General features: G+C 44.9%; 1 protein-coding gene across 1 annotated transcript in view; it reads right to left on the reverse strand.

Annotated features, from left to right (window-relative positions):
• The window catches only part of LOC124552285 (CUGBP Elav-like family member 4), a 205,229-nt gene extending 180,857 nt beyond the window's left edge, over nucleotides 1–24,372 (reverse strand). The window contains exon 1 of the mRNA XM_047126562.1: nucleotides 24,232–24,372. Within this exon, the coding sequence (XP_046982518.1) occupies nucleotides 24,232–24,372 (141 nt within the window). The remainder of the gene's footprint in view (nucleotides 1–24,231) is intronic.
• Between the last annotated feature and the right edge of the window lie 274 nt (nucleotides 24,373–24,646).

Consider the following 24,646-nt stretch of genomic DNA (forward strand, 5'->3'; position numbering starts at 1 on the left):
AATGACGTTTTGCCATTCGTGCACCCAGGTTCGTCGTCGAGTACACCATCGCAGGCGCTCCTGTCTGTGATGCAGCGTCAAGGGTAACCGCAGCCACGGTCTCCGAGCTGATAGTCCATGCTGCTGCAAACGTCGTCGAACTGTTCGTGCAGATGGCTGTTGTCTTGCAAACGTCCCCATCGGTTGACTCAGTGATCGAGAAGTGGCTGCACGATCCGTTACAGCCGTGCGGATAAGATGCCTGTCATCTCGACTGCTAGTGATACGAGGCCGTTGGGATCCAGCACGGCGTTCCGTATTACACTCCTGAACCCATCGATTCCATATTCTGCTAACAGTCATTGGATATTGACCAACGCGAACACCAATGTCGCGATACGATAAACCGCAATCGCGATAGGCTACAATCCGACCTTTATCAAAGTCGGAAACGTGATGGTACGAATTTCTCCTCCTTACGCGAGGCGTCACTACGACGTTTCACCAGGCAACGCCGGTCAACTGCTGTTTGTGTATGAAAAATCGGTTGGAAACTTTCCTCGTGTTAGCACGTTGTAGGTGTCGCCACCGGCACCAACCTTGTGTGAATGCTCTGAAAAGCTAGTCATTTGCATATCACAGCATCTTCTTCCTGTCGGTTAAATTTCGCGTCTGTAGCACGTCATCTTCGTGGTGTAGCAGTTTTAATGGCCAGTAGTGTACAAATTAAACACTTTAGGTTCCTCCACAGTAACCTCTATATTATGGGGAATCGTCTTGGTTAGAATGACTGGACAATCCTTCAATACCAGGACCATAGAACATAAACAGAATGGCAAACTGGAACTGGTGTAGGAATCGGCTGTGGCGAAGCACGCTCTTTGTGAGAACGAGGATGCACTGACTGATCAAAAGGATCCGGACATCTATTAGTGAACATAAATAGTGTGTGTCCACCTTTCGTCTTTATGACGGCTTGAACTCTGCCCAGGGACAGGTTCAGTGAGATGCCTCTGTATCTGCGGAGGAATTTCAGACCATTCTTCCGGAAGAGGCGAAATCCTAGACGGTAATTAAGTTGGATGTTGGGCGCTGCGTTATAGAGGGAAGTCGACGTTCTAACTCGCCATAAGTGTGTTTCATTTGCTTCAGGTTGGGACTCTGGGTACGCTAGTCCATTTCAGCAATGTTATTGTCCACAAAGCACTTCCTCACAGATGCTGCTGTATGATAGGGTCTCAAGCTGATGTAATCATCGTCTCCGAATTATTTTTCTGTTGTTCCCAGTACACAAAACTGCCGTATCCTAACCACGAAAAATGCCCCTGTACAGTAACACCAACTCCTTCGTATTCACGGTTGGAACTATACACGGTGGCGGATAACGTTCTCCACGCATTCGACAGATCCAAAGACCCATCAGATTGCTAAGGAATATAGCGTGATTCGTCACTCGCGATGACTCGTTCCCAGTGGTGTCACCTTTAACGCCACCTCAAGTGTCGATTAGCACTGGTTACAGAAATGCGTGGCCGATGTGGAGCTGTTCGGCCATTGGTACCCCATGCTATTTAACTCCCTACTCACAGTCATTGTCCTGGAGGTAACCCTTCGGGACGGACGGATGATTCCTTCCGCTTGTTTTATGAAATATTTTACAACCACCCTCCGTCTCTGTCTGTCATTCAACAGTCGACTCCGGATTTATTAGGAGGATTATAATGTCCCCGATATATGTATTACTCAGGTGACATCGAATGACTACACGTTCGAAGTCACTAAGTTGTCCAGACTGACCCATTGTGCTCTAACTGCATCAGGATGTCGCATGTGCTCGGTTGAACACAACGGCCAAAAAGGGCAGCTGCCATCTGTGTATCTTGCTATAAAACACTGGAAAACTGCTATCCACTTCCTTTTGAGGGGTCACCTGAGACTATAATACATGACATAGCCGATCACAGGTACCGCCTGTATCAATGTCGATTTGACAAACTCGACGTTGATTTACGTGTGCCCCTAATTCTTCCGAACAGAGTTTTTTTCTACACGGTTGTCTCCATTTGTGTACCGTCAACGCCAGCAAGTGGGCGAGTTACCGAACCCCAAGTAGCTGCTGTGTCTGCTGGTACACGAGAAGGAAGGATAACATTCCAGGTGGTGCATATTCATCCACCACTAGAATATAAGGAAAACCTATTTTAGCCGGCATGTGTGGCCGAGCGGTTCTAGGCGCTTCAGTCTGGAACCGTGCGACCGCTACAGTCGCAGGTTCGAATCCTGCCTCGGGCATGGATGTGTGTGATGTCCTTAGGTTAGGTTTAAGTAGCTCTAAGTTCTAGGGGACTCATGACCTCAGATGTTAAGTTCCATAGTGCTCAGAGCCATTTGAAAACCTATTTTAAACACATCTTTAGTACGTAATTTCTTCCCAGTCTCACCGCAGACAGATCATAATGGTGTGTTCGAACCTAGATTTGGTAAGGACGCTATACATGCCTATTTCTCGAATATAAAACGTGTCTTTTCGGGTTTTTGGCAGTGTCATAAGGTTTTGAGGTAGATAGATGACTCGTGTGGTTCCCAATTGAAGGTTGAGGTTTCATTTCATATTTCGTAATTAGTGACATTAATAATGTCTAATAAAAATTAAGAAGTATAGGGCACATCATTGTTTACGTCAGGTAAATTCTAAAATTTTACGTAACTTCGTATTTCATGTGAAAAATAAAAATGAATACGAATCTATGTCTGTTTTTAAAACTCTGTATTTAGGCGGACGAGCACTGAAGTCCAATATTAGTCATACAAAATCGAATAAGACAGTAACCGAAGATTTCGTATGAATCTGAATTTTAGCGTATCAAGACACTTTTGTGAGAAAAAAACATGTAACTTCCTGGCAGATTAAAATTGTGTGCCGGATCGAGACTCGAACTCGGGACCATTCTGGAAAAAAACAAGTGTTTTAAGATGAAATAACGAAGTTAAGATAATATAATACGATAAATTACACAAATAGTGGTTGTAAAGTAATAAAACTAATTGTGACATTTTGTAATAATGAAGCATTATGAACTGACTTTTGAGAAACTGTAAATATTTTGGCACTATAGAGCAGGGGGTGTTTTCTTGGTGTTAGTTGAACGTCTTTTCCCTTTTTTGTTTTATTGAAATTGAGTCCAAAAAGAGGTGAACAGAAGGCGCTGGGCAGCAAGACGTCAGTGACGCCGTATGGGGAATGCGCTGAAGTGAGAAAGGGAGTCAGATCATCCGTAGCTTTGCTGATCAACACTATACTGCTGCACGTGCGAAAGATCTCTTTAGCGAGGATCGTGTGCTGAGCCGGCACGTCCTTCACGCTTGGCGTCCCAGGTCACCCACCTCACTCCGTGTAATTATTATTGGTTGTGTGATTGCCTGAAGTCGCATGTCTAGCGCTATCGTCCGACAGCAATTTCTCACCATACCTACTGATGTGCTGTACAGTGCTGTGGGCAACAGTGTCCTTCCACTACAGGTATTGTCGATGAATGACGGCCAAAACGTTGACCATTTGTTATAAAAAAACATCGCCTTTACTAAAATCAGTTGTTACGCTAACTATTCCTTTTGTTTCATGTGAAACGCCATCTGTTTGTCAGTTTGTGCACTTTTATTTGGTTTCAATAAAATACGGTGCTGTTTTAAGCGTGTGTCAATTTTTACCTCTCTGCCTACTGTATTCCCTGAAATATTGAATTTTGAAATGTTTTTTGGGTCACGCTGCATCTACATCTTCAGTCACATGGATACTCTGCAAATCACATTTAAGTGCCTGGCAGAGGGTTCATCGAACCACCTTCACAATAATTCTCTATTATTTCAATCTCGTATAGCGCGCAGAAAGAACGAACGTCTATATCTTTCCGTGCGAGCTCTGATTTCCATTATTTTAACATGGTGATCGTTCCTCCGTATGTAGGTCGGTGTCAACAAGATATTTTCGCATTCAGAGGAGAAAGGTGGTGATTGTAATATCGTGAGAAGATTCTCCGCAACGAAAAACGCCTTCCTTTTAATGAAGTCCATCCCAAATCCTCTATCATTTCAGTGACCCCCCCCCCCCCTCCCCCCCTTATTTTGCGATAATAGAACACGTGCTGCAGTCAGGACCACAAGACTTGCATTTATTTAGTAATTTAAGTTTGTTCACTACTCCGCAGATATCTACTTGTGTGTTACTCATGTTGCCAGCTGTTCTTGACTCGAATTCTGAAATATTTACTTCGTCTTCTTTGAATTTCGGAAGGCTGAGTTTAGTAACTCTGCTTTGGCAGCACTGTCTTCGGTAGTATCTCCATTGCTATCTCGCAGATTCTGTCTTGCCGCTAGCGTACTTTACATACGACCAGAATCTCTTTGGATTTTCTGGCAGATTTCGAGACAGTTTCGTTCTGAAAACTATTATAAGCATCTTGCATTGAAGCCTGCCCTAAATTTCGATCCTCTGTAAAAGATCGCTAATCTTGAAGATTTTCCGTCCGTTTAAATTTTGTTTGTCTTTTTCGTTGCTTCTGCAACAGTATTCTGACCCGTTTTGTGCACCATGGGGGACCAGTTCCGTCTTTTGTTAATATATTTAATATAAATCTCTCAATTACTATATACTATTCCTTTGAATTGAAGCGACATCTTGTCCACATTTACATTGTTAATTTGAAATGAGTGGAGAGTGTCTCACAGGAAGACGTAAAGTGAATTTTTACCTACTTTTTGAATAGATCTATTTTTCGTTTAGTTTTAGAGAATCTTGGGGTTCAATCGCGCTACGACAACCCTGTGTTCACTAATTCCTGTATCCGTTTTGATGGTCGTTGTTAACTCAGGATTAATTGTTGCTAAGAGGTCTGGTGTGTTTTTACAACCGTTTACTATTCGCGTGGGCTCATGAACTAATTGCTCGAAATAATTTTCAGAGAATGCGTTTCGGACAATTTCGGATGAGGTTTTATGCGTACCTCCGGAATTAAACATGTATTTTCGTCAACATATCGAGGGTAATTATAGGACGCTCAGCCTAGTTACTCACGCCTCTAAAATAGTAACCTCAATTATCCTGAAACGCATAGAACAAAAAGTCGAAGCTACACTCTCCGAAGACCAGTTTGGATTCCGGAAAGATAGAGGAACCAGAGAAGCAATATTTGCTCTAAAACTAATAATAGAGAAACGACTAGATAAGAACCTGACAACATACATAGATTTCGTAGATGTAGAGAAAGCCTTTGATAATGTTAAATGAGATAAGATGTTTGAGGCATTCAAAAAAGTAGGAATAGACCATAAAGATAGAAAAATGATATGGAACCTGTACAAAACCGAGACAGCAGTTTTCCGTGGACGGACAAAACAAGAAGAGGTGCAGACACTGAAAGGTGTCCGACAAGGTTTCTCACTATCCCCTGTTATCTTTAACGTATACATTTAAGAGGCCTGAAAAAAGTAAGGGAAAACTCACAGACAGGTGTAGTAATTCATGGCCAACGAATAGATATGATAAGATATGCCGATGATATAGCTGTCTTGGCTGAAAGTGAAGATGATGTTGTAGTCCTACTGAATAGAATGGATAAAGTTATGGGGGAAGAATATAATATGAGAATTAATAAAACAAAAACAAAAGTAATGGCCTGCGACAAAAAAGATCAAGTGAAAGTCCAAATTCATGTAGGCAATGAACTGCTCGAACAAGTTGATAAATTTACTTATCTGGGCAGTAATATTACCAGGGATGGAAGGAGCAAGGCAGAAGTGAGAAGTAGAATTGCTCAAGCAAAGGCTGCTTTTAACAAGAAGAAAAACATCTTAACATCTAAGAGCATCAGCCTTGAAATCAGGAAAAGATTTTTGAAATCATATGTGTGGAGTGTTGCATGCTATGGGTGTGAAACATGGACTCTCGGGACAGAGGAAGACAAGAAGCTTAATTCTTTTGGAATGTGATGCTATAGACGCATGCTCAAAATAAAATGTATCGACAAGGTCACAAACGAAGTGGTTCTGGAAAGAGCAGGTGAGAAGAGAAGCTTCTGGAGTTTCGTTGTTAAAAGAAGAGTGCAATTTACAGGCCATCTATTAAGACATAAAGGACTCCTGAACACAATCATAGAGGGATATGTCGAGGGAAAAAGACCAAGAGGAAGACCACGACTGAGGTACATGGATCAAATCGTGAAAGATGTGGGATGTAACAACTATAAAGAAATGAAGAGAAAAGCTGAAAGACGCACAGAATGGAGACAAGCTGCTATTGTAGCTGTTGCAAACCAATCCTTGGATTGACCACTACAGAAGAAGAAGAAGAAGAAGAAGAAGATCGAGGGTAAATTAAAGTCACCACCAATCATAATTGGGTGTGTCAGGTACGAATATTATATATTTTCATTTTGCAGAATTGAAGCTCAGAATTGTGAGAATTAATGTCTTGTTGACGAGTTAGCTCACTGACAGACACATTTCGCTAGGAAAGCTTAAGTATTTCAGTTTTACTTCTAGCACTGCTGCCTCCGCAGCTGGCGTGTTACGCTGTAAGTTAGCACCTGTGCTTTAAAAATTGGGGTAGGTGACGCCGGACGAGGTGGGTGTCGGAGTTATCTTGCCGACTCCCCACGTTAGCTTTCAGATGGTGCTTCTCATCAGTGTGCGAGACGAGTCCGGGGCCCGTGCCATGCTTCGCCGCTCCTCCCGGAGCGGTCGCAGTCTTCCACCAGCGGACTCTTCCTCTCGCCAGTTATTACATCCGGCCGCCAGCTTTAATTAGTAGAAAAATCTTTCCGGGCCGGTCTCCCCTCCTGCTGGCTACAAGAAAATTAACTTCTGCGCCGGCAGCGGCCTGGCTTCTGCGGGGGAGTGTTCTCCGCCTGATATCAGTAACTCCCGCCACGGGCAGGCGCATCGCACACGCCCGGCCTCAACTCTGGCACCTGCCAAAGAAGCGGAGGAAGCAAGCGAGGAACGACACGCGAAAAGAACCGACCCGGCATTCGCCTAAGGCAGTGGTGCACGACTCTGCAGTAATTACCTCCTGAGGTACGAAGCGAGATTTCGTGAGGGGTAAACACAGGAAGAGTTAGATTGTGGCTTCGTACTGATTCATAAGATTATTTAAAAATACATTATAAGAAAAAGAAGATGGGCCAAAAACGAATGATCCGAATGGGTGGGGAATGCGTAAATGTGATTTACAGGTACAGACAAAACAAGTGATCACAATTTCAGAAACGTTGGATGAAATTCTCGTATTCCAGAGAAAGTGCTGCACAGATTGAGAAAGTTAATAATTCGTTGATCCACCTGTGAGCCTTGTGCGGGTAGTTATTCGGCTTGGCATTGATTGGCAGAGCTGTTGGACGTCGTTCTGAGGGATATCGTGCCAAATTCTGTCCTGTTGGCGCGTTAGATCTTCAAAGTCTGGAGGCGGTTGGAGGACCCTTACAGCATAGCGGTACGTCGACGAGAATCTACGCCCCGTTTCGTTGCCCTTCATTGGAAGCCATCCTGGGCTTACATTTCGGCAAGATGATGCCCACCCACACACGGCAAGAGTTTCGACTGCTCGTCTTCGTGCTTGCCAATCCCTGTTTTGGGCAGCAAGTCGCCGGATTTCTCCCTAATTTGCAACGTTTGAATCATGATGGGCAGGGACATCCAACTAACTCGGGATTTTTGCGATCTAACACGCCAATTGGACAGAATTTGGTACGATATATCTCAGGACGACTATCAATGATAAGCCGCATAACTATTTGCATAAGAGCTAGAGGTGGACCAACGCATTATTGGTGTGCTCACTTTGTGAAGGTCTTTCTCTTGAATAAATGATCAAATTTTTCGGAGATTGTAGCAATTTGTTTGTATGTCATATCTACCGATTTCCATCCTAGTTGGATAATTCCTTCGTGGTACATTGTTTTTTTTATCTTATAGTGTACAGTCTAATGTTCATACGGTGCAGACATTCACGTCCGATATTTACAGCATTGCTGATTTTTGTTGTATGGGCGCTAGGTGTGTAAGGTATCCCCAAACTAACTCAGCTGTCCTGTGCTCTATCTGCTAAACGGTATCCGGACACTTACGAGTGGACTTTAAGATGAGATGTGACGGCCATTGGCAGTTTCGATGCCTTGAGCTCTTGTCGGAGCTCTTTGTGTCGCGAATGAATGTCTGCAGTCTGGCTGCCTATTCTTCCCCAAGAGTCGAGAAGGTATGGGATGTTGAACGCTTCGGTCTGCAGCGAAGTCGACGGTCCAACTCATCCCAAAAGTGTTCCGTTGTGTTGACAACCGGACTCCGTCAAGGGCAGTCAATTTCAGTTCAGAAAGCATTGCTTCACAGATTCTGCTTTATGACGTCTGCGTTGTCATCCTGATACAAGCAGTTTTAGTCTCCGAATTGTTCCTCTATTGCTGCAGTACACAAGGTTGTAAAATCTTTGCCGGCCGCGGTGGTCTAGTGGTTCTAGGCGCGCAGTCCGGAACCGCGCGACTGCTACGGATGGAGGTTCGAATCCTGCCTCGGGCATGGATGTGTGTGATGTCCTTAGGTTAGTTAGGTTTAAGTAGTTCTAAGTTCTAGGGGACTGATGACCACAGATGTTAAGTCCCATAGTGCTCAGAGCCAAAGCCATTTGTAAAATCTTTCACACACAGCATTTTCTTACGCACAATAAGGGACCTCATTGTAATGACCCAATTAAATAAAGACCGTAATATAGATTTAAATACTCATTTTTAGAACATGGAGACAAGCATAAATTTTATTCATACTCGTATGTCTGCAAATTTCAGTTCATAGCAGAGTTTGAGATATTTAAAAGTAGGCGCCAGTATTCTGTGAATGTAACAAATAGCGCCATCCATTAAAAGCATAAAGAACTGTTTGCGGGAATGTAATTTTCCTGTCTGAAGGAACTTGTAAATTCTGATGTTATTTTCGCGTTTAATTCTTTGAACAGGTTAATTACGTAGAAGCCGTTAAGTATGTAATGAAAGCAAGTGCCGAACGTGTAAGTCACGCGAGCTGCACTTTCTAGGCAGACTTTTTTTGTAATAACTTTGAGTACAGCAGTTGCTTGTTGCGTAGTGAGCTCGGAAAACAACAGCAGCACGTGTTTGTGATGATAAAGCAATGCTCAAGACAAGTTTACCTGGAACATGGTAATATACGCGAATATTGGAAGAGGGGGAAGGTCACAGGAATCGTTGGTGTGGTGACATTTCCCTAACGTTAGCTGCCACTAAAACACGACCGCGACCACAACCACCCCGCTAAGTGAATCCTTACTTTGTAAAGTGTAAAGTGCAGTTTCCCTGGAAGAAAGAATCTTTTTGTTATCAATGTAGGCAATCATGTTTGTGGGATTCTGCCCACTCGTCTTATGTAGGGTGCCTAGGAAGCTGTTTTCTCGGATAGCTAGACAGCATTCATCTACATCATACTCCGCAAGCCACCTAATGGCGTGTGGCGGAGGGTACTTCCGGTACCACTATTTGATCCCTCCAACCCTGTTCCACTGAATGTTTGTCTGTAAGCCCACGTATTGGCTCTAATTGCTCGAATTTTTTCCTTGTGATCAATACGCGAGACGTATGCCGGGTGAAGTACTATGTTGTCTGACTCATCCTGAAAAGTGCTGTTCCGAAATTTCAATAGTAAAACTATCCGTGATGCACAACGCCTCTCTTGTAACGTCTGCCAGTGGAGTTTATCATCTACGTAACGCTCTCTCGCCAGCCAAACGACCCTGTGACGAACCGCGCCGCTCTTCGTTGGATCTTCTCTATCTCCTCTAACAGCCCTACCTGATAGGGTCCCACATAGATGAACAATACTCAAGAATCGGGCGAACAAGCGCCTTATAAGCCACTTCTTTCGTGGATGAGTTACATTTCCTTAAGATTCTTCCGATGAATCTGAGTCTTGTGTCTGCTTTGCCACTATCTGTTTTATATGGTCATTCCACTTAAGGTCGCTCTGTATAGCTACGCCTAGATATTTTACGGCAGACGCTGTCTCCAGCTATTTGTCATTAATAGTGTAGCTGTACAGTAGTGGATTTTTTCCCCCTATGAATGCACAATTTGTTACATATACAGTCCTGGAAATTGAAATAAGAACACCGTGAATTCATTGTCCCAGGAAGGGGAAACTTTATTGACACATTCCTGGGGTCAGATACATCACATGATCACACTGACAGAACCACAGGCACATAGACACAGGCAACAGAGCATGCACAATGTCGGCACTAGTACAGTGTATATCCACCTTTCACAGCAATGCAGGCTGCTATTCTCCCATGGAGACGATCGTAGAGATGCTGGATGTAGTCCTGTGGAACGGCTTGCCATGCCATTTCCACCTGGCGCCTCAGTTGGACCAGCGTTCGTGCTGGACGTGCAGACCGCGTGAGACGACGCTTCATCCAGTCCCAAACATGCTCAATGGGGGACAGATCCGGAGATCTTGCTGGCCAGGGTAGTTGACTTACACCTTCTAGAGCACGTTGGGTGGCACGGGATACATGCGGACGTGCATTGTCCTGTTGGAACAGCAAGTTCCCTTGCCGGTCAAGGAATGGTAGAACGATGGGTTCGATGACGGTTTGGATGTACCGTGCACTATTCAGTGTCCCCTCGACGATCACCAGTGGTGTACGGCCAGTGTAAGAGATCGCTCCCCACACCATAATGCCTGAGCGGAAGACGGCCTAACGGTGTGCGGGACCGTAGCCCAGCTTCATGGAGACGGTTGCGAATGGTCCTCGCCGATACCCCAGGAGCAACAGTGTCCCTAATTTGCTGGGAAGTGGCGATGCGGTCCCCTACGGCACTGCGTAGGATCCTACGGTCTTGGCGTGCATCCGTGCGTCGCTGCGGTCCGGTCCCAGGTCGACGGGCACGTGCACCTTCCGCCGACCACTGCCGACAACATCGATGTACTGTGGAGACCTCACGCCCCACGTGTTGAGCAATTCGGCGGTACATCCACCCGGCCTCCCGCATGCCCACTATACGCCCTCGCTCAAAGTCCGTCAACTGCACATACGGTTCACGTCCACGCTGTCGCGGCATGCTACCAGTGTTAAAGACTGCGATGGAGCTCCGTATGCCACGGCAAACTGACTGACACTGACGGCGGCGGTGCACAAATGCTGCGCAGCTAGCGCCATTCGACGGCCAACACCGCGGTTCCTGGTGTGTCCGCTGTGCCGTGCGTGTGATCATTGCTTGTACAGCCCTCTCGCAGTGTCCGGAGCAAGTATGGTGGGTCTGACACACGGGTGTCAATGTGTTCTTTTTTCCATTTCCAGGAGTGTATATTGTGAAAAGCAATGGTCTCATAACACTCACCTGTGGCACGCCAGAGTTTACTTTAACGTCTGTAGACGTCTCTCCATTGATAACAACATGCTGTGTTCTGTTTGCTAAGAACTCTTCAATCCAGCCACACAGCTGGTCTGATATTCCGTAGGCTCTTACTTTATCAGGCGACAGTGCGGAACTGTATCGAACGCCTTCCGGAAGTCAAGGAAAATAGCATCTACCTGGGAGCCTGTATCTATTATTTTCTGGGTCTCATGAACAAATAAAGCGAGTTGGGTCTCACACGATCGCTGTTCCCGGAATCCATGTTGATTCCTACAGAGTAGATTCTGGGTTTCCAGAAATGACATGATACGCGAGCAAAAAACATGTTCTAAAATTCTACAACAGATCGATGTCAGAGATATAGATCTATAGTTTTGCGCATCTGCTCGACGACCCTTCTTGAAGACTGGGACTACCTGTGTTTTTTTCCAGTCATTTGGAACCTTCCGTTCCTCTAGAGACTTCCGGTACACGGCTGTTGGAAGGGGGGCAAGTTCTTTCGCGTACTCTGTGTAGAATCGAATTGGTATCCCGTGAGGTCCAGTGGACTTTCCTCTGTTGAGTGATTTCAGTTGCTTTTCTATTCCTTGGACACTTATTTCGATGTCAGCCATTTTTTCGTTTGTGCGAGGATTTAGAGAAGGAACTGCAGTGCGGTCTTCCTCTGTGAAACAGCTTTGGAAAAAGGTGTTTAGTATTTCAGCTTTGCGCGTGTCACCCTCTGTTTAAATGCCATAATCATCCCAGAGTGTCTGGATATGCTGTTTCGAGCCACTTACTGATTTAACGTAAGACCAGAACCTCCTAGGAATTTCTGTCAAGTCGGTACATAGAATTTTACTTTCGAATCCACTGAACGCTTCACGCTTAGCCCTCCATACGCTAACTTTGACATCATTTAGCTTCTGTTTGTCTGAGAGGTTTTGGCTGCGTTTAAACCTGCAGTGAAGCTCTCTTTGCTTTCGCAGTAGTTTCCTAATTTTGTTGTTGAACCACGGTGGGTTTTTCCCGTCCCTCACTGTTTTACTCGGCACGTGCCTGTCTAAAACTTATTTTACGATTGCCTTGAACTTTTTCCATAAACACTCAACATTGTCAGTGTCGGAACAGAAATTTTCGTTTTGATCTGTTAGGTAGTCTGAAATCTGCCTTCTATTACTCTTGCTAAACAGATAAACCTTCCTCCCTTTTTTTATATTCCTATTTAATCGAGGCAGTGGTTATCATCCCAGTTCGGCATGAGATCCCGCAGTTAAGAAGATTCGGCAGGAACTTTCTGGTCAGAAGGGGACCGGTCATGGAATGAAGGAAGACCAGGACTCGACGCCCGCACTGGAGCCGCAACGCGCGTCTCTCCCCTCCCCCCGTTCGCAACGGTGGCGCCGAGCGATTCCGCTGGCGCGTGACTGGCCGGCAGGGGCGGCTATAAAGAAACGCGGCAGACAGCATCCCGACACTTCGCCTGAAGATCATGTGTACGGAATCCATTGAAACATTGCAACAAGACGATGACGGCGCCACTCGGCTGCTAACCTGAGATTGTTTCCTATCTGGGATCTCACTGACTGGAATAGAGTTGTCTTCGGTGCTAAGACCCGCTTCGATTTCAACTCCGATGACCAGCGAAGACTTGTCTGGAGACGCCTTGGACAGCAGTGGGATACAAAACTGACTGTCGCCCGGCATGGAGCCCGACAACCGGGAGTGATGATCTGGGGTGCTATTTATTTTCGTAGACACCCTTAAGGCACAAATATTCTACGTCCCGTTTTGTTACCCTTCACGGTAAGCCATCCTGGGCTTATATTTCAGCAAGATAATGCCAGCCTGCACACGGCGAGAGATTCTACTGCTTACCTTTATGCTTTCCAGAACCTACCATGGCCAGCAAGATCGCCGAATCTCTCCCCAATTCGGAATTTTGACGATCTAACGCGTCAGTTGTACAGAATATGTTACAATATACTTTAGGACATTCAACAATGCTATCAATGACAAGCTGAATAACTGCTTGCAGAAGCGCCGGGGGTGGACCAATGCGTTATTGACTTGCGAAGTTTGTGAAGTTCTTTCTCCTGAATAACGTCCAATGTTTCTGAAATTGTAAGCACATCTATAGATTTCAGTCCCATTCGGACAATTCCTTCGTGGTGCGTCGTTTTTTTTCGTCTTATAGTGTATACAAGACAAACACCGTAGGTGTCAACAGACTTCCCTGAGGCACACCCGAAGTTACATCCAAATCTGTCGATGATTTTCCATCCTAGATAACAAGCTTCGTCGCCGGCCGTTGTAGCCGAGCGGTTCTAGGCGCTTCAGTCTAGAACAGCGCGACCGCTGCGGTCGTAGGTTCGAATCCTGCCGCGGGCATGGATGTGCGTGACGTCCTTAGGTTAGTTAGGTTTAAGTAGTTCTTAAAGTTCTAGGGGACTGATGACCTCAGATGTTAAGTCCCATAGTGCTCAAAGACATTTGAACCATTTTTTTAACAAGCTTCGTCCTCCTCAGCAGGAGATCCTCAGTCGAGTCACAAATCTCGCTTGATACCACACACTATAGTACTTTAGATAATAGGCGTAAATGTGGTACAGAGTCAAATGCTATTAGAAAATCGAGAAATGCCGCCTCCATATCACTGTATCACTCACTGCACTAGCGCGGGCTTGTAGGCGCGGCGCGAGGCGGACAGCTACCCTTCTTCCCACCTCACCTCACACAGAACGGCCCTCCCATAAATCGTGGGCGTAATAACGTGTCCCACTTTGGCCGCTACCAGCGCATAATATTTTTCGCGCGCTCCGCCCCGCCAGCAACTTTTTCAGCGTCCCTAATTCCGGCGGCCGACGCTGCAGCTTAGGCGTTTCTGCTGATTAAACAGCGCTGTTTCGTCTTGCCAACGTGGCGGAAAGAAAATGCCCGTTCCCGGGGAAGTACCTCCCTCTCCGCTTTTCGCCTGGCGCAGCAACGGGAATCTCCGAGTCTGTCCGCCGGTGCTTTTAGCGGCACTGCGCGGCCCGCTGCCGAATTATTACGGCGCCGGGACTTCCCCGCGATCTCGAATCCCATATCAGAGTTCCGCCGCGCTGCGCTCTTTTGCATACTGCGTATCCCTGGGCAAGCGCGAAGATTATTTTCGGAGACTTTCACTCCTGAACGAGTCAGGACTACCTACACCGGCGATTTCCACAATGGTACGCATATCCATAAATCACTCCGAAGTACGCGGTGGAGAGTAGCTCTTACCAAATATAAGGCTTTAAAAACTGCTATATGTATAGACATTAGGTCCCAGGCAGAAATTTGAACAACGTGGTTCGTGACATCCGGTTCAAATCGCACTTTGCCTAACGGCTTCCAGGCACAATACAAATTTCATTTTCACTATCGAATGTAATTATTGACCGAATTTAAAAACTTATAATGCTGTCATATTCTATTCATTAAGAGGTATGAGAGCTGTGGCTGTAAAATGACGTCACTGATGATGTCCAAGAGTAAGTACAAATCCACCAAAGATGAACGACCAATAGCTGTGAAGTGTGAAACCGCCTCAGTCGAATACGGCAACTGTGGTGTCTGTAGACAAATCATTGTGGCCGGTGGCCTTCGTTTGTGTAAGAGCTGTTTCCCGGAAAAGTTTGCCTCGGGCATGGATGTGTGTGATGTCTTTAGGTTGGTTAGGTTTAAGTAATTCTAAGTTATAGGGGACTGATGCCTTCAGATGTTAAGTCCCATAGTGCTCAGAGCCATTTGAACCGGAAAAATTACAAGCGTAATAAAAGAGCAACGAACTGTCGTGAAGTTTCATGTGAAACTTGGAAAAACTGCTACTGAAACCTACATTTTAGTAAAATAAATGTATAGCGAAGATTATCACCTACGCTGGTTTTTGAGTGGTTTAAGCGTTTTCGAGGTGGCCGAGGAGACTTTGAAGATACTGACGCCCGGGACGCCCTTCAACAGCAAAAAAAGGAAGAAAACATTGAAAAAGCAGATAATCTGATTTGATATGACCGTCAGCTGAGTATGCGATCGATTGCTAAAAATTGTAAGAATCGACGGCACATTTACAAAAACAGACTGACATCAGAAAGTGTGTGCGAAACTGGTGCCGAAAATTCTCACGATCGAACTATAAGAAGCTCGTAAAAATGTTTGTACTGACACTCTGAGTACCACTGAAAATGAATGTAATTTCTCGGAAATAACATGTGACGAATCTTGGTTTTTTACTTATGATCCAGAAACTAAGCGTCAATCCGTACACTGGAAGGGCCCAACTTCACCGAGAGCGAAAAGAGCTCGAAAGAGCAAATCAAGATTCAAAGCGATGACTGTTTTTTTCGAAATTCATGGAATTTTGTATCTTCATACGGTTCCTGAAGGTCAAACTATTAATCGACATTACTAACGAGGTTCTTGCTCAACCTCCAAGAAAAAAAAGACTCGAATTGTGGAAGAACAAGTCACGGGTTCTGTCTCAAGACAACGCAGCAGCTGATACCGCATTGTCTGTTGCGGGGTCTGTAGCGAAGTACAGCATCCCTCCCCCACTCTATTTGCCTGACCTAGCACCATGTGACTTACTTATCCCCTAAGGTCAAATCTGCATTAAAAGAAACAACATTTCAGGACCTTGGAGTAACGAGAAGAAAAGCTACATGCGTTCTGGAGGAGCTCACAGAGGAAGACTTGCAAGGACTGTTTCCAGCAATGGAAAATTCGCCTGGAGCGTTGTACCGATAGAGGAGGAATATGTTGAGGGTGACAGTAACTAAATAGGTATGTTTTGGAAATGTTTTGCAGCTATAGTTCCGTTATTTTGTAACCACAGCTGGTACTCTCACGTTGAAGATTTAACACAGTAACACAAGTAAAATTACGGTTGAAAACTGGGTATATTTCGTATATCCATCTTCTGTTTCGGATGGCGAGTGAGACAACGGCTGATTAGTACATCAGAATTAATGGTAAGGCCTTCAGATTAGTGTTTGAACCACTTTATTCAAATTTACGTGTGTCGGTGACACACTCCACTGACGTGGGGCTCCTCTGCTGGCCAACCGACGGTACAGTGTGGCACCGAAATAGGTCGCATTTGAATAAAGATGTTGACACACACACACACACACACACACACACACACACACACACACACACACACACAAACCTGAAGGTGTTACCACTAATTCTCATTACTGTGTATATATCTTGAGGCAGCGTTCTTCCAGGCCAGCAAAGTAACTTTATCCAGATTACATTCGTCCGGTATTCGAAAACGACAGCACTTTCAATAAACTTACATATAATTTCAAACGATTTCTAAGCTTTTTTTCTATCTTAGACGCTTAGCATCAGTTAACTAGCACACTCATTTGTAAATTAATCAGACGTTTGAAGCTGTTTTATACGTGAGAGTTCGATGCCTTACAGAATGTTTTTTTAGTAAGTAATGCTATCTTCTAACTCTAAGTAGATCGCGTTTTTACCACGCAGGGCAAATGTCCTTGATGGATTTGTTACGTTACATCCAATCACCAGTCCACATTCGAAGTCACTGAGCTGTCCTGGCCGACCCATTCTGCTCAATGCTACTCTGCTGACAACAAGATACTTGCCGCCTCCTTTTATACTGTAGGGTTAGCCTCTAGTGACAACTAGTTCTTAGTTATGCATTACGCAATGGTGGCCGGATACTTTTGATCAGTTAGTGTATATCATGCGAAAGGTCCATGACGAAAATCAAAGAAACTTCAATTCAAATGGAGATTTTCCCACTGTTGTTATCCCTATACAATCTTCGCAAAAGAGAGACGGGACGGGGAACGACGGTGGTGCGAGGACTATCCTCCACAACACAACAGTCTAGTGGCTTTCAGTGTGCAGCAGGTGCAGATCTCAAGGTATCTTGACAGAATACCGAACCGTTTCCCGCGGTGCGATAGCCACAACCTCACTGTTTGGATGGTTGTAAACCGGAGACAGAAGAAACGAGCGGAAGTTAACGGTTTCCTGATTGGCACTGCGTCACCGTTGTCACACACATTCCAGTTTTATCGAGAAGTGTCAATTGAAGCATCTGTGTTTACTGATGAATAACGATCCTGTAAAATACGACGGAACATTGTTTGTATTTAATCATAAACTGCCTGCTGAAAAATAAACAGAACTCCCGTAAAAATGTTAATTTGTAGTATATGGATAGCGGAGGGATATAAATTACAATTTCATGAATGTGAAGAAAAAAATAGAAAAAATAGTCAGCGCGATGCTGTCGTTCTATTCCGTTCGTTGTACACAACGTCGTAAGGGCAGTATGCGCATTGTATTTCCGTAGCATAATTTATAGAAAATAATTAATTATCGCATTAACGTTTACAAAGTCACCAAACAATAATGAAGTAGCGTCAAGCAAATAACGCTGACGAAAAGTGAGAGCCATTGCTCACTAGATCTCAAAATGATGACACACTGCGGGATAGTCTTTCCCATTGACGACTGGGAGCAGTTACACTCATTGTACACAACTTTCATTTGCCGCCTGTAAAACATAATTGAGTGTAATGCGTAACTAGTATGTCTTTTCATCGTAACCACATACTTGTAACTGACATTATTATACAAATATTAATCTGAAAGCAATATTATAGAAGATGTAACAAAAAGGTATGGCCAGACTTTGAGAAAACATTCACCAGATGAAGTAAATGTGTTACGTGGGAAACGCTTTGTTCCCATCTTAGAGCAAAGTTTCTGCTTCCCTTCATAATTTCCTCAATCGTGGGTAACCCACAGAAATAGATCGTACCAGCGTTAGAGGAAACATTTTCTTACATAAAATATTCAAAATACGCAGCTGGTTACGTTTGGTTAGAATGTACAGCAAGCTGTAATTCTTACGTTTACTTCCGGCGTTGCCTGTGTTGACGTAACTCCATACCGAGCGAGGTGGCGCAGTGGTTAGCACACTGGACTCGCATTCGGGAGGACGACGGTTCAATCCCGTCTCCGGCCATCCAGATTTAGGTTTTCCGTGATTTCCCTAAATCGTTTCAGGCAAATGCCGGGATGGTTCCTTTGAAAGGGCACGGCCGATTTCCTTCCCAATCCTTCCCTAACCCGAGCCTGCGCTCCGTCTCTAATGACCTCGTTGTCGACGGGACGTTAAACACACTAACCACCAACCACCACGTAACTCCATTGCTCTGCTAACACCAAGCACGTAGCATCAGCTGTTTAGTGTACTTCAAGGACTTGGTTCAAATGGCTCTGAGCACTATGGGACTTATCTGCTGCGGTCATCAGTCCCCTAGAACTTAGAACTACTTAAACCTAACTAACCTAAGGACATCACACACATCCATGCCCGAGGCAGGATTCGAACCTGCGACCCATAGCGGTCGCGCGGTTCCAGACTGTAGCGCCTAGAACCCCTTGACACGGACTTTGTTTCCGGCACAGTGCAGTAGAAGTTTACTCAAATGCGGAGTTGCTGTACGGATTAGCAGATGGTAATGGCCGTAGCGCTCAACACTTGTATCGGGAAAGATTTCCAGGTCGTCGGTGCCCCGACAGGAGGCTGTTCGAAGCAGCTGATCGTCGTCTTATGGAAAATGGGACACTTAAGTCTACTAGTCGCGACTGGGGGAGGCGTAGAAAGACGAGGACACCTCAGCTAGAGGAGGAATTTTTGCGTACAACTGACGACAACCTTAGTGTCAGCGTAAGGCAGGTAGGTGCAACAAGTACTGTTGATCACATGACTGGAGAGTGCTACATGGGAGCCTAATGTATACTTACCAGGCACTACCAGCAGATGATTTTCCAGCACTGGTACACAAATGGGAATGATTTCAGAAAAGTTGTACCACCTATTAAAACGAAGGAGGTTCGCAAATTGAACAAGTCAATAACGCGTTGGTTCACCTGCAGACCTTATGCAAGCAGTTTTTCGGCTTGGCATTGATAGAGGCGCTGGATGTCGTCGTGAGGGATATCGTGACGAAGTTTGTCCAGTTCACGCTTTAGAGCGTCAAAATCCCAAGTAGAATATCGTCTGCGTAATGCTTTGATACAAGGATGACAACGAAAGGGGTCCTGTAATGAAAAGAAATGGCTCCACAGACCAACATGCATGGTTGTCGGGCCGTACGGCGGGCGAAAGTCAGGATGGGATGCCAACGCTGTCGGGGGTTCTCCATACACGTCTTCACTGGTCATTGGGACTAAATTCGAATCAGGATTCTGCACGGAAGACAATTCTACTCCAGTCAATGAGATTCTAGTTCGAAGTCATGTGTGAGACGTTGCAGATAATGGTGGGATACCAATCTGACTGTCGCCCGCCTTACAGCCGTACACCAGGCGTAACGGTCTTGGGTACCATTGCATCACATAGCGGGGCCCCTTTCTTGTCATCAGCGACACCCTTACAACACAGCGATACGTCGACGATAATCTACAACCCGTTTTGTTGCCCTTTGTGCAAACTATCCTCGGCTGACATTTCAGCACGATATTGCCCGTCCACACACTGCCGAAGTTTCTATTGCTTGTCTTTGTGCTTGCCAAACACAACCTGGCCAGAAAAGTCGCTAGATCTCTTCCCAGTTGCGAACGTTGGAGACTTATGGGCAGGGCCATCTAACCAGATCGGGATTTTGACAACGCGCTAATTGGCCAGAATTTGGCGCGATATCGCTCAAGAGGATCTCCAACAGCCGTATAAATCAATGCCAAGCCGAACAACGACTTTCATTAGGGCCAGACGTGGACTAACGCGTTATTGGCGGCTCGATTTGTGAAGCTCTTTCTCTTCAATAAATCATGCAGTTTTTTTGAGAGTGTAATGATTGCTTGTCTGTACATGGACATCACATCTACCTATATTCGTCTCATTAGGATACTTTCTTCATGGTGTGTCGTATTTTTTCTCTTACAGTGTATCGTAAATAACGTACGCAAATATGGCGCCAAGTGATATCGAACCGGAGTTAGTTCTATATTGTACTACTCAGCACAGTACTGCATTACTGTACTTCACTTACTTTAAAATGTTCACGGATGAGCCCTCGTCTGCGGCCTGGAGATATACGAAGGACATAGATTCATCTCGTGTAGTCACACATCGCATGTGATTTTCTTCACCACATTAGTTAATGTGCGATAGCACACCCACTAGGTATGGCAGTAGAACGATACAAAAATTATGATCACTTAATGAAGACATTTAGCTGTACCAGTTCTATAAAGAATGACGAATGGAAGGAAACCAACATGCAGTTGATCCACCTGTAGACGAGGGTGGCTGCCGATGCACTACATTACCGAATATGCCCAACTGAGGGATTCACAATACCACCGACAGGGGTCAGTGCGCCATATGCAGAGGACCTTGCAATACATATCACATCATCCAGTGTCACGGTCTTTTATGCAAATGATGATAATTTTATTTAAGTAATTAATAAGTTGTACACATTGTGTTTAATAAAATCTTTAAAAAATTTAAATGGAACCGCGCGACCGCTACGGTGGCAGGTTCGAATCCTGCCTCGGGAATGGATGTGTGTGATGTCCTTAGGTTAGTTAGGTTTAAGTAGTTCTAAGTTCTAGGGGACTGATGACCTCAGAAGTTAAGTCCCATAGTGCTCAGAGCCATTAAAAAATTTAAACACTTTTTTCCACTCATTTCAGTGTTATAACATTAATTGATGTTCCTTTATCTGCAATTGGGACTTTATTCAGTATATCTGTATATTTGAGTTTGTCACTTATTCACATAACGTTTTAATCACCACACGTCTTTAATCCTATTCGTAGCTTGATTATAATCACAGTCACTAAGCGAGCAACCATTTACGACGCCCGAATGTATGAGAGGAATCTGACGCCTGCGTTACAAGCAGGACAGGAGACACTGCAAATGGTGCCTAAAGGATGTGCCCCCTAGTGTGGTATTTGAGAAACTCGTACCCAGACATGAACTTGCCCAAGTGTACTGTATAACGCAGTTCTCCAGTTGACACGGCCTTTGTCTCAAACTCTGAGCATCCTATCCATGACTGCAAATCGATGAGGGGAAATATCAGTGCAGGGCGATCACCTGTCTCTGTGGCGAAGTGGTGATTCACTGGGGTATTGCTGCTCACTGCTTGCCGCCGTCCAGCATTGAACTGGAGAGCGGTTTACTGCTCTTCGGGCCAGTCTGTCCATTACTGAATCTTCCTGGCAGATAAAATCTTTGTCCTGGACCAAGAATAGAACTTGGAACCTTTCCCTTTCGTGGCTAATTGCTCTACCGACTGAGATATCCGAACCCGACTCCCGACCTGTTTACGAAGTCTTACTTCCCTCAGTATCGCATCTACAATCTTACAAACTGTGTAGAAGTTCTCCTGCAAACCTTCGGGCGGATCTTGAGTCGTGCTTGGATAGCTGTCATTAGAGTACTTGTCCGTGAGTAGCAAAGATGCCAGCTTCGAATTCCACTCCGCCACACAGTTTTAATCTGCCAGGAAGATTCATGCCAATGAATACATCTTTCATTCTGAGTATCCGTTATCTTTATGCGACTCCCCGTCACGAAGACGACGGTTGACTCTGGGAGTGCCGCACCAAAACGAGGTTGACACTGTACACCCTTGACAAGGCGATTCGTGAAGAGCTCAGTGCATGTACGGCCTCGAAGGCGGACTGTCCCATCCTTCGGCTTGCCGCGACCTGGGCACACCTAAATGCGCTGACATCGCACATCTTACCCATCCTCCCTTGAATTTCATGTGACGACCAGGTGGTGGTATTATGACGTCCCAGAAACGTGTCATTCTGCTTGATAACATTCAGGGAGGTCTTAGAACAATGGTTTTGTAACTCCTAATAAATTATATCTTTGTCTTTTTGTTTAGATTAAATATTTCCTGTCTGTTTTATCTTACACTGTGTAATAAAACGTATCCGGACACCCCCAAAAACATACGTTTTTCATATAGGTGCATTGTGCTGCCAACTTGCCAGGTGCTCCGTATCAGCGACCTCAGTAGTCATTAGACATCGTGAGAGAGCAGAATGGGGTGCTTCGCGGAACTCACGAACTTCGAACTTGGTAAGGTGCTTGGGTGTCACTTCTGTCATACGTCTGTATGTGAGATTTTCACACTCCTAAACATCGCTAGGTCCACTGTTTCCGATGTGATAGTGAAGTGGAAATGTGAAGGGACAGGTACAGTACAAAAGCGTACTGGCCGACCTCGTCTGTTGACTGACAGACCGCCCACAGTTGAAGAGGGTCGTAATGTGCAATAGGCAGACATCTATCCAGACCATCACACAGGAATTCCAAACTGCATCAGGATCCACTGCTAGTACTAAGACAGTTAGGCGGGAGGTGAGAAAACTTGGATTTCATGGTCGTGCGGCTGCTCATAGGCCACACGTCACGCCGGTAAACGCCAAACGGCGCTTCGCTTGGTGTAAGGAGCGTAAGCATTGTACGATTGAACATTGGAAAAAAGTTGTGTGCAGTGACGAATCACGGTACACAATGTGGCGATCCGATGTCAGGGTGTGGGTATGGAGAATGTCCGGTGAACGTCATCTGCCAGCGTTTGTAGCGCCAACAGTAAAATTCGGAGACGGTGGTGTTATGGTGTGGTCGTATTTTTTATGGAGGGGGCTTGCACCCCTTGTTTTGCGTGACACAATCACAGCATAGGTCTACATTGATGTTTTAAGAATCTTCTAGCTTCCCACTGTTCAGGAGCAATTCGGGGATGGCGATTGCATCTTTCAACACGGTCGAGCACCTGTTCATAATGCACGGCGTGTAGCGGAGTGGTTACACGACAATAACATCCTTGTAATGGCCTACACTGGTCCTGACCTGAATCCTATAGAATACCTTTGGGATGTTTTTGAACGCCGACTTCGTGTCAGCCCTCACCGACCTGTATCAATACTTCTCCTCAATGCAGCACTCCGTGAAGAATGGGCTGCCATTCCCCAAGAAACCTTCCAGCACCTAATTGGACGTATATTGAACTCAAAGATTAGTTTTATTTTTTAATATACTCTGCTCATTATATCGTAAATTTTGAGGTAGGGTGGGAGCTACTTATTCATTAGTACTAGTAGGCCTTATTAAAACACACACATACACACACACACACACACACACACACACACACACACACACACACACACACACGTACAAGCGCTCTTACTTAAACTCTGTTCCTCATTTTCACACTAGCTGTTTGTAACATCCAGTCTCTTTCAAATGGCCTAAGTTTCACTCCATTTCTCTTAATGCCTCCTTCTCACATTCACACTTTCTCTCTCTCAAAGTCTGCCTGTTTCTCCTTCGCTAACACTCCCCCCCTCCCTCCTTCTCATATCTCTCTCTCTCTCTCTCTCTCTCTCTCTCTCTCTCTCTCTCTCTCTCTCTCTCTCACACACACACACACACACACACACTCTTTCATTAACACTCATTGACTCTTCTGCCCCACCCCCAAAGTGCCTCCCGTCTCTGATTTACACATAAGTGTATTTTCTGTGTATGATTTAACAATATCACAGTGTTATTTAATTCTCTAGGTGCTTTAAACTTCCCCATTAGTATCCGTTTTCTTGGTGAATTTTGCACATGTCGCATGAAGTGCATCTCAGTATATGATTTAAGGAATCAATTACATAAGAGGGTCAAGTATCTACAGTTTCACTTATAACTGCGAAAATGCATGACGCTAAGTAAAATATTTTCGAGGGATAACGTAAGGTCGTGAAATTAAAGGACGATAAAGAAGACAGATGGGAACAAGCAGTGCTGCCAACTTACCGGCATAGTTTGACTGCCGTGGAGCGTACTTATCGCTGTCTGCGCCTCTTGATGTGAACTGAATTTCACGAAAGCGCAGCCTGTAAAACAGAAGAGAACGAGACAACGAGCGTTAGCTGCCAGAATACAAGAAATTTCCATGAAATATATTACTATCTCACATTTAGTTATAACAGAAATTACACAACTACAGGTTGCAAGTCCATATTTTTTAGCAAAGAGTAAAACAAAGATCATAAAAGTTGGCATACGTTATGCTGGTATGTGTCTTTCCAGACTTATGTAATCAAGTATTAAAGATTATAGCTACGAAAATACTGTCAATGGTTCTCTACCCACACAATAGAGCACAGGCAACGATAACACACAGTAAACCGTTAAGGGCATTTAAACAAGATTTTCAAGAAGTGATCGT

Source organism: Schistocerca americana, chromosome 10, assembly GCF_021461395.2.
Source record: "Schistocerca americana isolate TAMUIC-IGC-003095 chromosome 10, iqSchAmer2.1, whole genome shotgun sequence".
Classification (NCBI taxonomy): Eukaryota; Metazoa; Arthropoda; class Insecta; order Orthoptera; family Acrididae; genus Schistocerca; species Schistocerca americana.